The sequence below is a fragment of the Harpegnathos saltator genome, unplaced genomic scaffold (genome assembly GCF_003227715.2).
Source record: "Harpegnathos saltator strain DR-91 unplaced genomic scaffold, Hsal_v8.6 scaffold789, whole genome shotgun sequence".
NCBI lineage: Eukaryota > Metazoa > Arthropoda > Insecta > Hymenoptera > Formicidae > Harpegnathos > Harpegnathos saltator.
In genome coordinates this window covers 116,322-129,506 of record NW_020230636.1, presented here as the reverse complement: position 1 = coordinate 129,506, position 13,185 = coordinate 116,322, and the positions used below count along the sequence as shown (strand labels likewise).

The window sequence follows — 13,185 nt, the reverse complement described above, 5'->3', positions numbered from 1 at the left end:
TCTTCTCTTTGCCAATTTTTAAATCCGGGAGAGACAAAGCGTGACAAAGTAAGGAGGGCGTAAATGTATCTCGACGTGTTCTCCATTCTCTTTCTTCTTCTCGCGCTCTCCTCCATTCTCCTCCACTTCCTCCTGCTTCCGTCGAACATTCGAGTTTCGTCAGATCGGATCCGCGATTCGAGGCGGATGAAGTCTAACGGTCGGAAGGAAGAGGAAGAACGAGGGAAAACACGCAAAATTCGCGATCGCTTTGAAAAATACAATGTCCGTTCACGCGAGTACCGTACCGCGCACGAGAGGCGCGGCGAAGCGCGCGAGCTTCCTCGGCCGAATCAGCTCGCATCGATAGCGCGATCCTCCTGTAAAACGCGCTCCTTCGTAGTCACGATTTTCACGCGTATCGCGCGAGTTCAACGAAATTCCAGCGTCCGCGTACTCTGAACGCGACGAAGTCGCGGATCAGCTCTATATTTCGAGAACTCCCGTTTTCTAACGCTTCGTATAGTCGATTTAGTTACAAAAATATACGATCGCCTTACAAATGAAACGCTTCATGGAAAAAGGAAACGACGTTCGACACATCTCTACATGAAAGCCCCCGCAGTAACATTGCATCCACCGTGCAATCGCGCAATTTATCTTCGATATCTTCTTGAATCGTTTTCAGAACACCTTGAACGAAATGTTCCTTCATCTCATCGTGAAAGTAGACTTGTCGAAACCTCGGAATCTTCTCGCGAAACCTTCCTCGCGATCGCCCATATTTTGGATTCGTCCGAACACCTAGTGTTGCAGATTATCAAAAGGTAGAAAAATAATATAAAAACAAAACAGTGTCACACACACACACACACACACACACACACACACACACACACATAATTCAACTGAAAGATCTCCGAGGAGAACGCATACGCGATCAAAGATAGTTCTGCGCCATTTGAACTCCCGTTGAGTTGTATGTACAGTTTCATCGTCTGAACACCGTACAACAATTTTGCAAACGGAGAGATTGAGTCGAATAAAAATAGTCTTTTTGTTCTTTCACTCGAACCGGAGATACGACGCGCGTAACAAGTGGTACAAAACTATATCTGACGTGCGTGGCTCCTAAGAACGAGGTACTTTCGCAACGTAATTTCACGCGACCTGGGAATAAAAGTCCGAATTGTACGCTTCTCTCGTGCGAATCGCGAGATTCTTCGAGGTCCTGCGTAATCAAGCCAGTTCGGGCCAGTTGCACCGACGTCCGGCGCAGCATCGGGCCTGATGCATTTCGTTCTTCGCGCAGCATTGCCGCGCGCGTTACTCAGATATATCTCGACCAAATCCGTCCGAATGATCGGATTTTTTCTTCGCGATACAGGACACGTTTCATCAGGTTCGCAGGAAGGGCCGCAGCTCGGCGGCCGAAGTTAACGTTAATATCGACACGAACGCTCAACTCCCGCCTATTCTCCCGAGAAAAATTCGCGTGACTGCTAGGAGGATCTTCTCGCCAATAACGTAGTCGTGATATCTCACCGTATCTCAGCCGCTCTTTGTACGCGCAGGACACGTCCAACTAAAAGGATTAAAATCCGGAGCGTCGGTGCAACTCGGCCGTGTTCGCGCGACCGATTCGCTACGTCCTTTGTACTTCGCAGGGTGCGTGCGCGTTCCACACTCGCGCGCCTCGCCTCGCTTACTTTCGTCGCCTCACTCGAGCTATACATAGAAAGTTATGTACAACGATATATAACACGAACTGCAGTGGCAGTGAACAGTGCACGTGGATATTGCAAACAGCAGTAGCAGCGGCAGCAGCAGCAGCAGCAGCAGCAGCAGCAACAGTAGCGGCGGCAGCGGCGGCGGCGGCAGCGGCGACGGCGACGGCGACGGCGACGGCGACGGCGACGGCGACGGCGGCGACGACGATGACGACGATTATACAAGGTGTACGCGTAATACGAAACACGGCAGCGACTACCACAGCTAGTTTTCTTCTCGCTTCGTCTGCTTCCGCTTCGCAATCTCTTTCTCTTTCTCCCTTTGTTAATTTCTTTTTTTTTTGTTTTGCTCCTTCGCTCCTTCACGCATCCTCGCGGAGTCGCGTGGATTCCCGTACCGCGCGAGACTTGCGCGGGCGGCAATGTCCGACCGCGAAATCGCGGCGGCGTCTCTCGCGGTGGCCGACAACGCGCGTCCTACGTTTATCGTCGTCACGTAGTTTTTTTTTTTTTTTTTTCTGTACTTTTCTCCTCTTTTCGGTAGTCCTCCTTGGCTCTTCTCAAGCCTCTACGTTACCACTTAATTGTAGAACAGTCTCACGTATATGTCCGCTCGCACGCGCGCACTCACGTGCGTATCAATCTTCACCGATCTAGATCTCCGACTCTGCGTGTATGTGCGTGTATACAGATGTGTGTATATACTTATATCTGTGTATGCGTGAGTCTTTTTGTGTATACTGTATGTGTGTGTGTGTGTGTGTGTTTTGTATGTAAGTATGACCGTGTGTGTCGATATATGAAATGTAGATTGTACTTCTCTATGTGACTGCACGCGCGCGCGTGCATATCTTATATACACGCCTGTTCTCGTACGTGTGTGATTACGTGTGCGTGTTTGCCGTGTACGAGCGAAGTACAAATCCGTGTCGGCACGCGCACACGTGTGCACGCGTAGTAGGAGAAAAAAGAAAGAAAGATAGAATGAAGAGAAATAAAAAGAAAGAGAGAGAGAGAGAGAGAGAGAGAGAGAATGTATGAGAGAGAAAGAAAGAGAATGTGTGTTTGTGAGAAAAGATATATCTGTGTACAGGTGTATCTGTGTATTTTTCTCTTACATATACGTATATTTTCTTTTTTTTCATATATATATGTACGTCCGTATATATACACACGTGAGTTTCACAAAAATATATAAAAGAGAAAATGTCTATGTATACATATATATATATATATATATGTGCATATATACCTATAATGTATATATACCGATATATAGACGATTTATATACTTAAAGTTGTGTGGAAAAGGGTACTTTTGTCGTATAGTTATTTATATGTATATATGTATATATATATACATATATATATAGAACCTGTACAAAGTGCTTGATTAAGATATTTTTTTTCCCTTTGTTTCATTAGCCATAAAACAAGACACACGAGGTAAGGGTTGCGCGTAGTAGTCCGGCACTACGTTCGTTCGAGCGCACTTCGTCCGTCCCGGTACTCGAGTCGCGCCGAGTCCGGAGTTCGTCGCCGACGAGACGATTCGCCGACGACGGTCTCTCGCGACGTGTTTCGCGTGCGCGCGAGAGAAAGGGAGAGAGAGAGAGATCCGGTCACTCTCTCGATATCAGACGAGACGTCGATGAACGAGTCCAATTCGCTGCGTTCGCAGACTCCTATCCTCCTCTATTTTCCTGCTCTTTCTCCTGCTGCTCCTTTCACACCTCTTCCTGCCCTTCCCTTCAACGTCGGCTCTTCCCAACAGCTCGCTCGTTGAGCGTTGACGGTGTTCTCTGTGGCTTACATACGTATTACATACATTAATCACACGTGCTACTCCGCCACGACTCGGCGATTGTTCTTCCGCGCGCGCGCGTGGCTTTACTGTGCAATTCCACAGCGCTCGTCGAGGCTGACAGCCGCGCGTTAAACATTAAGCTATACACAACTCCGTATAGCCCGTCGAGGGCTAAGCCATGTGTTAGACGTTAAGCTACATGTGTACACCCCGCGTACACTTTCTTCCAGCCCGGTTGCGAAGGGTCGGTGGTTTCGGGGGACTCGATAACACAGCGTTACGCTTCGCGAAGTGTCTGATTTCAGTCCTCACGGCCCTTGTCGCCCTCGTCGGTTGCGAAGACGACCGTAATTCAGCTCCAACAGAGAGAGGGAGAGTGAGTGAGTGCATGACGTGTAGCTACCCTCGGACCGCACAGCATCGTGCCACTTTCCGTCGTTCCTCCGCATCCTCTTCTTCTCCGGCATGGTGTTCTCCCGTTCGTCGTCGTCCTCTTCCGCTTTCGTTCGGATCGCTCGCTCGCGTACGTGTCGCGTACTCGCTCCGGTGTGATGATCGTTCGGTTAGGTGTCGTCTTGCCGAGACATCTTTGTAATCGAGCGTCGAGATCGACTCGGCGAGAACGATCGCGTCGAACGAAACGACACGGAAGCCGCGACCGTGGAGCGATCGGGTTGACGAGCTGACGAGCGTCGCATTTGCTCCCCATGTCGCCTGGGTGCAACGGTCGAGCGAGGAAACGGACATGGCAAGCTGCGAGCTGCCTCGCGCACGACGCTCGCAATGACGACTCTCGTCGATGACGCGCGATGTCACACGATGATGGTGATGGTGGTGACGGACGTTTCCTACGACGAAGACAAGACGGTTGCAGAGACGACGGACAGCACGACGGCTTCCAACGCGCGATTAGATGTAGGAATATGGTCCGTCGGTGAGGGCGCTACACAGCAACAATCAGGAGGAGTCGTCCTTGCCGCGGGCGCCTCGGCTCGGCCTGTACTCGAGACCCGGGTCGAACTGCATCAGCACGAAAACCTGACGATTGAAAGATAACCGACTGATACAGAGCGCGATTCGTGTCGTCGGGAGTCGCCTGACGCGAAATCAGTCAACATCAAGTTTATACTTCGATCAAGCGTACAAATTCGCGAACAAATTCAGAGAATGGACGATGTGTCAGTCGTTAAGTCCGCATTGCTTTGGATTGGATCTCACCGAGGTTCTCGTTAGATAGTTTCAAAGTAAATGTATATGCATAGTGTGATTGTCAGACTTATGATATTTTACCTGATCTGTAGGTAACAGAGTGAATTCGTCGGGTGGATTCGTGATCACGTATCGCTTGGAAGAGGCGTCGCATGACGAGCTAGTGTCACGAAACCTAGAAGATTCGAGCACAGGTCAGAGAGTGCAACGGAGACGTGCGAGTGCGTCGACGAGAGAGAGTACACGAGCTGAACTATATATAGTATATATATGTATATATATATATATATATATTATATATATATATACATAACAAGTGTAACTAAACTAAAGTTTAAGAGTTGAACTAAGTTAAGCTAAACTAAAGTGAACTAAGCTAAACTAAACGAATGTGAAACATGTATGACAATCAACTAAACACTAAACAAATATCATGGTGAGACAAAGAGACAGAGAACGGTAGAACGATAGAGAGAGAGAGAGAGAGAGAGAGAGAGAGAGGGAGAGAAAGAGAGAGCGAGAGAGAGAGAGAGAGAGAGAGAGAGAGAGAGAGAGAGAGAGAGAGAGAGAGAGAGAGAGAGAGAGAGAGAGAGAGAGAGAGAGAGAGAGAGAGAGAGAGAGCGAGAGAGAGAGCGAGAGAATAGAGAGAATAGTAGAGACAGAGAATAGTAAAAAATGATAGGTATTTTTTGGATGAGGGCAACTTACAATTGTCGTTTCGTATTATACTTTCTTTTCATGATGCAAAAACGCAAAGTGCAAAATGTGTGCGGCAAGAAAATCATAAGTCACATAGTAAGTACGTGAGTAGTAATAAGAGGTAATAAACGGCGGTACAATAATAATGGCAGCAATCGGAGTAAGTCATTGTTTTCGCAGACGGTATATATAATAATATATATATACAATGTTGTAGAGAATGTAGTGCGTAGGGTAATCCAATAAATACCATCGAGAGAGGAAAAAAAGTCCGGTACCTGTACCTGTACAGACCAATGCACAGCATTCCGTATGACTTTAATGCTGCGACAAAGAGGTCACCGTACTTGCCTCCCTCGCCATACTGAGCCAATGGCCCGTCGTACAACGCGATCTGACCAACGCGACAGCGATCTCTGTTGGCCAAACTGTCCGCCGTACTGCAAAAACGAAACGAAATGCCTCGCGTTAATCAAACACGCATGTGCCGGCCAGCAGAAGCAACGGAGACGCTAAAGAAAGAGAGAGAGAGAATATCGATTCTCTTATCTGCGTGAGATCTGACCTATAACCTCCTCTTAAACCTGCCCCTTCAGCCAGGATCAGCTCCAACTCGGGAGTGGCTCCACCGGTGATCAGCGACCGGATCAGAGTCAGCGCGTTTTGATTGAAGTATGTCTGCAAGTATAGCCGAAACTGTATAGTTAATCTTTTTTCCTTTGTGTTTTCCTTCTTTTTCGCGGGTATCTCGACGGGTATTACGTTCGTGTGACACCTCGGGGAAGCGGAAATCTCGAGGAACACGTGGTCGCGCAACGCGAGAGCGAATACTCTCGGATACTGACCGTCGACATGAGAGAGTCTAACACACTGACTGCGAAGGCAGTGCCGCAGGCGAACGGTTGTGTGAGGTAGAGTTCCGTGTCCGGATCATCGTCGTCGTCCTGGTCAAGGAACTGCACGTTACTGTCGTTCACGAGTTCTGGAACAGCGATCAGTCGTCAACAACAATGATGCGCCACAGGCATCGTCGATGCTTCGACGCTTCAATGTTAGGAAAGTTCGTCGCGGTAAATCACGGAGAAAAACTCTTCTAAAGCAAAGATACAATTGTCCTTGACATTGTAATTAACATGTCTGACAGCAATCAGGGAATGCGTGTGTGAAGACTTTCAAAATACTTAATCATATATATCAAACATGCCTCTATTTCAGCAAGATTTTTACCTGTAATCATTGGCACATTCGCCCCGTAAACGGATCCTCGTCGCTGCAAGACGATCGGACTGCCAACTACGGTGAAATTATCTCGTTGAGATTATCCGCTATATTTTGCACTTTCGATTTAAGGACGCTGGTTCGATTATAATCGAGGAATGTGGGATTTCGCACAAATGACAAGAAGGCGCTCTTGCTGCTTACGTGGCTGCTTACCTTGGCTAAGCACGCCGATCGTGTCGTCGAAAGTCATGGCCTTGATATTGAGGGATGCGAGAATGGCCTCCTTGTCGGCGAGGGTAGGGTCATCGTTGCTAGGCACTTTTGCCGACAGGATGCAACACATGTCGCACAGGTTCACGTTAACGGCACGCAGATCGGCTCTACTCAGTGGTGAACCCTGCGAAAGATCGTCCTTGCACTCTCGTTTTGCCCGCGAGTTTTCCCGCGAGGGAAATAAAAAGACACCGGAATGCAGGGGTGTAAGTTGAATAATGCTGACGCGCAAAGTGAATCTCTCAACTTACTGCGGATCGAGAGGGTCAAGATTTAACATAATCGGATACGGAAATGTCGCGATGATTGATAACGTCTTCGAGTGTAGAACGCGCGACTGATTCAAGTCCAGAGTATGAAGGGTGGAAAGATCCGCGTGATTGCACTAGAGACGTCGCGGTCACTCGATTATATGAGAGAATGAGAGAGAGAATGAGAGAGAGAATGAGAGAGAGAGAGAGAGAGAGAGAGAGAGAGAGAAAAAGAGAGCGGATCCTCACATTTAGAACCGATATCTTCGGTAGATTCTGCAGCATCTTCCACTCGCGGCGTATGTAGTCCACCGACCCAACTATCACTACGTGTTTAAGCTCGTGGTAATGAAAATTGGAAGCTCGTAATGGCATGACAAGGTTTCTCAGTCCGATGAGGGGCGAGTCGGGATCGGCGAACAGGCAGACGACCACGTGCCCGTTCAGGACTGTCATCGCCGCCTGATTACGATCCAGTATGCAGTCTTCGAGGTTGCGAGAGGGACTCCAGTGGAACATCCCAGTCGAGTCGTACTTCATCTCGGTCTTCTCGAAGTCGAAATCTTTCGCTTGATCGTCAGCGATCCCGACCTGAAGACCGCCGTTGTTGTTGACGTTCGTGCCACCCGAGGCTCGGCTCGTTGGCCTGGAAAAATCGCGTGCCGTCGTGACGTGGGCCTCTGACATCTCACGCTAGATACGATCTTGTATAATAATCATTCGTGTGAACGAATTTACTGCTGTAAAACGTCGTCGTCGATTGTATTCTAGAGAGGAACGGTAACGACACGATTTAAGTGCAACACTTACATCGTTCGGAAATAAATGTACACGCACAAAGCTCAAAGGAGAACATATCATCGCGCACGGAGAATTTCCTTTTTGCTCTAAGTTCTCGTTAAATCAACCGTTAGATAGACCGTTAAGTCATCTTCGCATGCATCTCATGTACACGACGTTCGTTTTCTATTATCTAGCACTACTGGTGTACTGGTTGCTCCATGTCCCTCACAAAGGAAAGTCTAGAATGTCCGTCAGCGACATTTTCACGAGCCTTGGAGATCTGATTGCAGAAGAGACATGTTATTCTCATAGGTGCTCCTGGAAATCGTTCTCAGTCTTGGAGCGTAGGAGAAAAAAGGAAACACGTGTTTTTCTCACGTTTTGTGATTTGTGACTTGTCTATAATCCAACTGAGACTCTTCAAAATCGGCGCGAGTCTTCTTCTAGATCTTCTAGATCTCCCTTGTCGGAGCGAGTTGGATGACCAGTTACTCGATTTAGCAGCGGCGACAGTATCAAAGAAAGATACGGAAGATACATTCGTAGATAATTAAGCTATCTATACTGCATGCATGTAAATACAGTGTCGGTGTGTGATCAAGCTTCCAAGCGGCGAGCCTTCTCCGTAAATCTCGCGACTTTCACTCCGATCTAACGTGTCGGACGTTACGGGGACTAGCGGCTGGACAACGACGGAGTCCGAGTTCGACGTGGGCGTACAATTAGATACATATGTGACGGCGCGATAAAATTTCGGCGAATTCTCTAGAAGGGAGATCGAAGTCTCCGGCGCCCTCCTCGAGCCTCGGTGCGCGACTATTTCTCACGCATCCCGAACGACGAGACGGGACACGTAAGCCAGCGTCAATCGCATTCTCGCATACGACACTCGCCGTGTTTTACGAACGTCGTTAAAGCCAGTCGCGTATGTTGCCCGAGATTAAGTATCCTCGTAAAACACATAGAATTCTCTATACTTTTTTGCGGACCGGCTGTGCTACGTGTAAGTGCAGCGCGACCTCGGGCAGACGCTATAGAGGTAATGTTCGATGGAAAATTTAACGCGACCAAAGATACCGCTCTCGCGCTTGTAGTACTTATACCCAGCTGTAGCTAATAATTTACCTTGTCGTGAGAGAGGGAGAGAGTGAGAGAGAGAGAGAGAGAGAGAAAGAGAGAGAGAGAGAGAGAGAGAGCGACTCGCGCGATATACGCGTCCGTTTCAGCGGACTGATGTTTTGTTCTGCGCTCGCGCGGATCGGACTCTGTTGCACGATCGCGAGAAAGAACGGGCAAATTAGTACGTTTAATTATCACGGCGAGATGAAGGAGAAAAGACAATTATGTAGTATGTTTCCTTCGTAAACACTAGTCCGCTCGATTGTTAGAAACGGAACGGAACGGCAGCAAATGATATTCTCTCGCGGAGAGTAATTAAATCGTGCACAGCGGTCGAGGAATTTCAGATCTGTAACTGAAGAAGAAATCTCATTAACGCGCGCGCGCGTCTCTTTTCTCGTGCAAAAAAGTGCGCCCGTCGTCGGGCTTTCGATGCGACAAGCTCTCCGTCGCGAATCGAGAGTTACTCGAACGAGTTACTTGACATGCAGGGAGCATGTTCGCTGTTAAACAGCCCTAGGGTGATGACAGTCGCATGATCACGTCACAATACAAGGTAGTGTTAACAACAGAAGCGTACATGAGTTTTTTGACTTCGTAGGCGAGATGGTAGCCAGCGTATGCGGACTCCTCTTGCGATCTGGAATCAGAAGGTTTGCGTAACGTTGGATCTGTTCCCAAGTAATTTTTTTCTTTTTTTCTGATTTGGCCCACGATGAGAGAATGAGAGGAAGAGAGAGAGAGAGAGAGAGAGAGAGAGAGAGAGAGAGAGAGAGAGAGATGAGGGAGGGGGGGGCGAAGACGGAGCTAGAGGAAAAGAATGAGGGGGAAGAGAGGGTGGAGAAAGAAAGACAGAGGAAGAGAAAGATTATGATAAGATCAGATGGCAATGATGGGATGATTCCTCGGTGATTATATATTTACACTTATCGCGAATGTGATTTGACCTTCCGTTATTTCTCGAGGGAGATATCGCGACTCACGAGGATGCTGCATCTCCAATTGTACATCCGCGTTCACGATCGCACGCGCACGAGAGCGCAGCCAAAAGGGCGAATCCGCGATCTGCTCGGCAAAAAAGGATCGAATCTCCGATCTTGGAATAATAGCGGAAACTGCAGAAACTAATCTAGCGGGCGTGTAACAGGTTCATCGGAAAATGTCAACGACCACCTGTAGCCTGTTACTCGCATCGTCCGATAACATAGTAGTACGAGTGGCTATCGTTCTCGCGCGAACGATTTCTCCCGTGATTTATGCGAATCGTTTGTCGCTCAAGTTTGCGGCGCCCTTTGTCAGTAGCTGAGTGAAACGATGGGAAGCACCGATCTTTCTTTTTTCTTATTCGCTGTTATTTCCCACGAGATTGCAGCTAACACTTTGCCACGCGATATTCGATAGGTAAGAAGGGAAACACACATTCAGTATCTTTTGGAAGTTTTCGATAGAGATAGAATTAAAATGAAATTGCGAACGCGCTATGATTCGACAGATACTTTTGCATTGGTTTTCACACGCATGATCAGAGACGGATTCTCTTCTAGTAGAAATAACGGAGGCCGTGAAATATATATATATATATGTACATACGTAGCTCTCACATTGCACATGAAGATTGAAACGAAACGTGACAATGGAAGGCGAATGCGATGAATAAGCGACATTTCGTACGCTGCGACGCGTAATTTCTCTTGAAAACACCGATATCGCCGATATAATGTACTGCCAAATACAACGGTAATTATCAGCAAGAAACGATACAAACGAATAAAGAATAAATCCGGCGATATTACGAAATGCTTCAAAGAAGAGAGAAGAGACAGATTGCACGTTAAGACACAACGGTTTCGAAAAAAATGTAAGAAGATCCAATCGGATAATCAAAGGAGTAATTGAAAGAAAATATTGTTGTATGCAAGTACAACAAGAAAAAAAGTGTTATATATATCTTGACGAAATAACTGATTTTTAAAATACACAGTCCGCGGGAGCATTTCCGCTGAAATTTTTCAGGTCTTACGATTTCGTTCTCTCGGTGTATGCGAATGTGAGACTAATGCTCGATCATGAATGATGATTCTGGATCGCATCGAAGATCTCTACCGAGAATCGGCACGTTAAGTCTTTGCGGGTTATATGTGGATAGTACGTTCAACACTTTCAGAAACATGCTGACTCGAAGAAAACAGAAAAAAAGAACACGAATGCAGAGGTTGTCGATACACATTAATGTGCAGTTCGTATAGTATAGTGCACTCGATCAAAATGGGACGTTGTTTTATTAATGGATTAATATCGTACAGCTGAGAGGTGTGTACACGCATTTACTAAAGAAAACTAAAAGGCGCACGTTCAAGATTGCATTTACTCTGTGATGTTACGGTCATTCAACCAGGTTATTCAAAAAATCTGCTGCGCCGATTCATCAATCAGATCAAAGCGTTGCGCGCGCGACACATCGGCGTGCGCGCAGGGGAGTTCCCTTGCGAGAACGGCTTGACGAGATATCCCCGTGTCTTGTTCCTTCCGAGAAACTGTGAATTCCACTTGCGATTTGAATAACCCCTGTATACATGGTACGTACACGCGAAAGAGAGGGAGAGAGAGAGAGAGAGAGTGAGAGAGTAACTCTGTGTAACTCTAATCGTGCAGCTATAAAGGTTACATATGTAAGCTTGTACAATCGGAGTACAAAAATAATAATACATTGTAATACGACAGGATAGAGAGACAGATCAAGAGCGTACTCGAGATAGATATTTACATTCAAGCGATTCAAGAAAGCGGTTCACTTGTTCACAGTGTGTCGGTATTACATGTCGAGTGCACTGTAAATCTCTCGCTATAAAGTGACACAAACACGAGGGAAGGCGGAGAAAAGAATTGGAAAATCCGGACGCCGTATTTCTTTCTCGTCCTTTCCCCCTCCCGCCTCCCCCCCCCCGCCCCTCAGCAAGATCGTCCTTTTTTCCTTATTCTCGTTTAACGGCGGTTTTCTTTTTCCCCTCCTGATAATTCTCAGTAGCGAAATTCGCACGTGTCGGGATGCAAGACAGGCGTGTCATTGAATTACCCGGTGGATCAATGAAAGTCGCGCATGAAGATGTGTTCCTTCCGACGATGTGAATGATGACATTTGGATGCGTACATGTCAGGTGACGAGGGCGGAATTAGAATGCGCGGCGTAATTAGATACCTCTGATTATACGGCTGATTCGGACTGGACATGCTGTCGTTCGTCGCACGGTTTACGTTCGGCTTCACCTTGTTGACTTGCTTCGTCGAATTCATCATGGTCATCCCAACGGAGTTCCGATGATTTCTCATCGCTGCAACACAAGGAAGCAGTCTCGCAGTGGTGAACTACTGATCATCGAACGTCTGATCAACAGTGGTCAACTGATGATCGTGCGAACGTGCGATGCGGTAAAGACGCGGCGTGATTAACATTGTTGACGAAGATACTCGTATCGAATGGAAATGACGCGTATCCCGTTGCAAAGTTCTGAATAACTGCAGAAAGTCTTTCACGCGTATTATGCTACAATTACGTTCGCTTCAGAAACATGCATCCTCGTGTACCGCGTGTCAAACGCTTCGACGGTGTAACATATGCGGATTACACAAATGAGACTTACCATTCGGGTCATCTCGTTCGCGGCTGATCTCGCCTAAAATCGATAGAACAGCGTTAATTCGTATCTAAGCATCCTATTTGCCATCGATAATGGGCAAAGCAACAATGATCGAGACGATTAGAGTGTCACACTGATCGTGACCTAACTCCCCCCCATTACAGCGCGTATTATTTCCGTGATGATGAGCCTACAGCCCCATGCTTACAGGCGCGCATACCTCACCCTACACGTGTGCTTCGCATGTGCCGAACGATTTAGTAATTAATGGCGGCAATAAAGTCGGAAGCCTTCGCAGTCGCGCAGCTTTGACGCGCGAATTAAACGTTTCTTTCTTTTTATCTCTCTTTTGGCGAGCGACTGATGCGAAGAGATATTTATAAATCGAGCTTATTTACTTTCTGCGTGATTTTCGAATAAAACACAAAATTGTACAAGATGCACTCTTTTACGAAGAGATTATACTTTGAAATTCTATC

The 13,185-nt window shown here is 47.2% G+C and overlaps 1 protein-coding gene across 40 annotated transcripts in view; it reads right to left on the bottom strand.

The window, feature by feature from the left end:
• Positions 1–3,110: 3,110 nt before the first annotated feature.
• The window catches only part of slo (calcium-activated potassium channel slo), a 112,549-nt gene continuing 102,474 nt past the window's right edge, over positions 3,111–13,185 (bottom strand). For 33 of the 40 annotated variants that reach the window (XM_019840679.2, XM_011138602.3, XM_019840678.2 and 30 more), the window contains 11 exons: positions 12,710–12,742; positions 12,268–12,400; positions 9,652–9,711; positions 7,419–7,815; positions 6,859–7,042; positions 6,652–6,717; positions 6,270–6,406; positions 5,990–6,102; positions 5,703–5,864; positions 4,807–4,900; positions 3,111–4,554 (listed from right to left, as the gene is read on the bottom strand). In XM_019840679.2, the coding sequence (XP_019696238.1) occupies positions 4,474–4,554; positions 4,807–4,900; positions 5,703–5,864; positions 5,990–6,102; positions 6,270–6,406; positions 6,652–6,717; positions 6,859–7,042; positions 7,419–7,815; positions 9,652–9,711; positions 12,268–12,400; positions 12,710–12,742 (1,460 nt within the window). In that variant the 3' untranslated portion in view covers positions 3,111–4,473. The remainder of the gene's footprint in view (positions 4,555–4,806; positions 4,901–5,702; positions 5,865–5,989; positions 6,103–6,269; positions 6,407–6,651; positions 6,718–6,858; positions 7,043–7,418; positions 7,816–9,651; positions 9,712–12,267; positions 12,401–12,709; positions 12,743–13,185) is intronic. The other 7 variants (XM_011138623.3, XM_011138624.3, XM_011138621.3 and 4 more) reach the window with 2 other exon arrangements.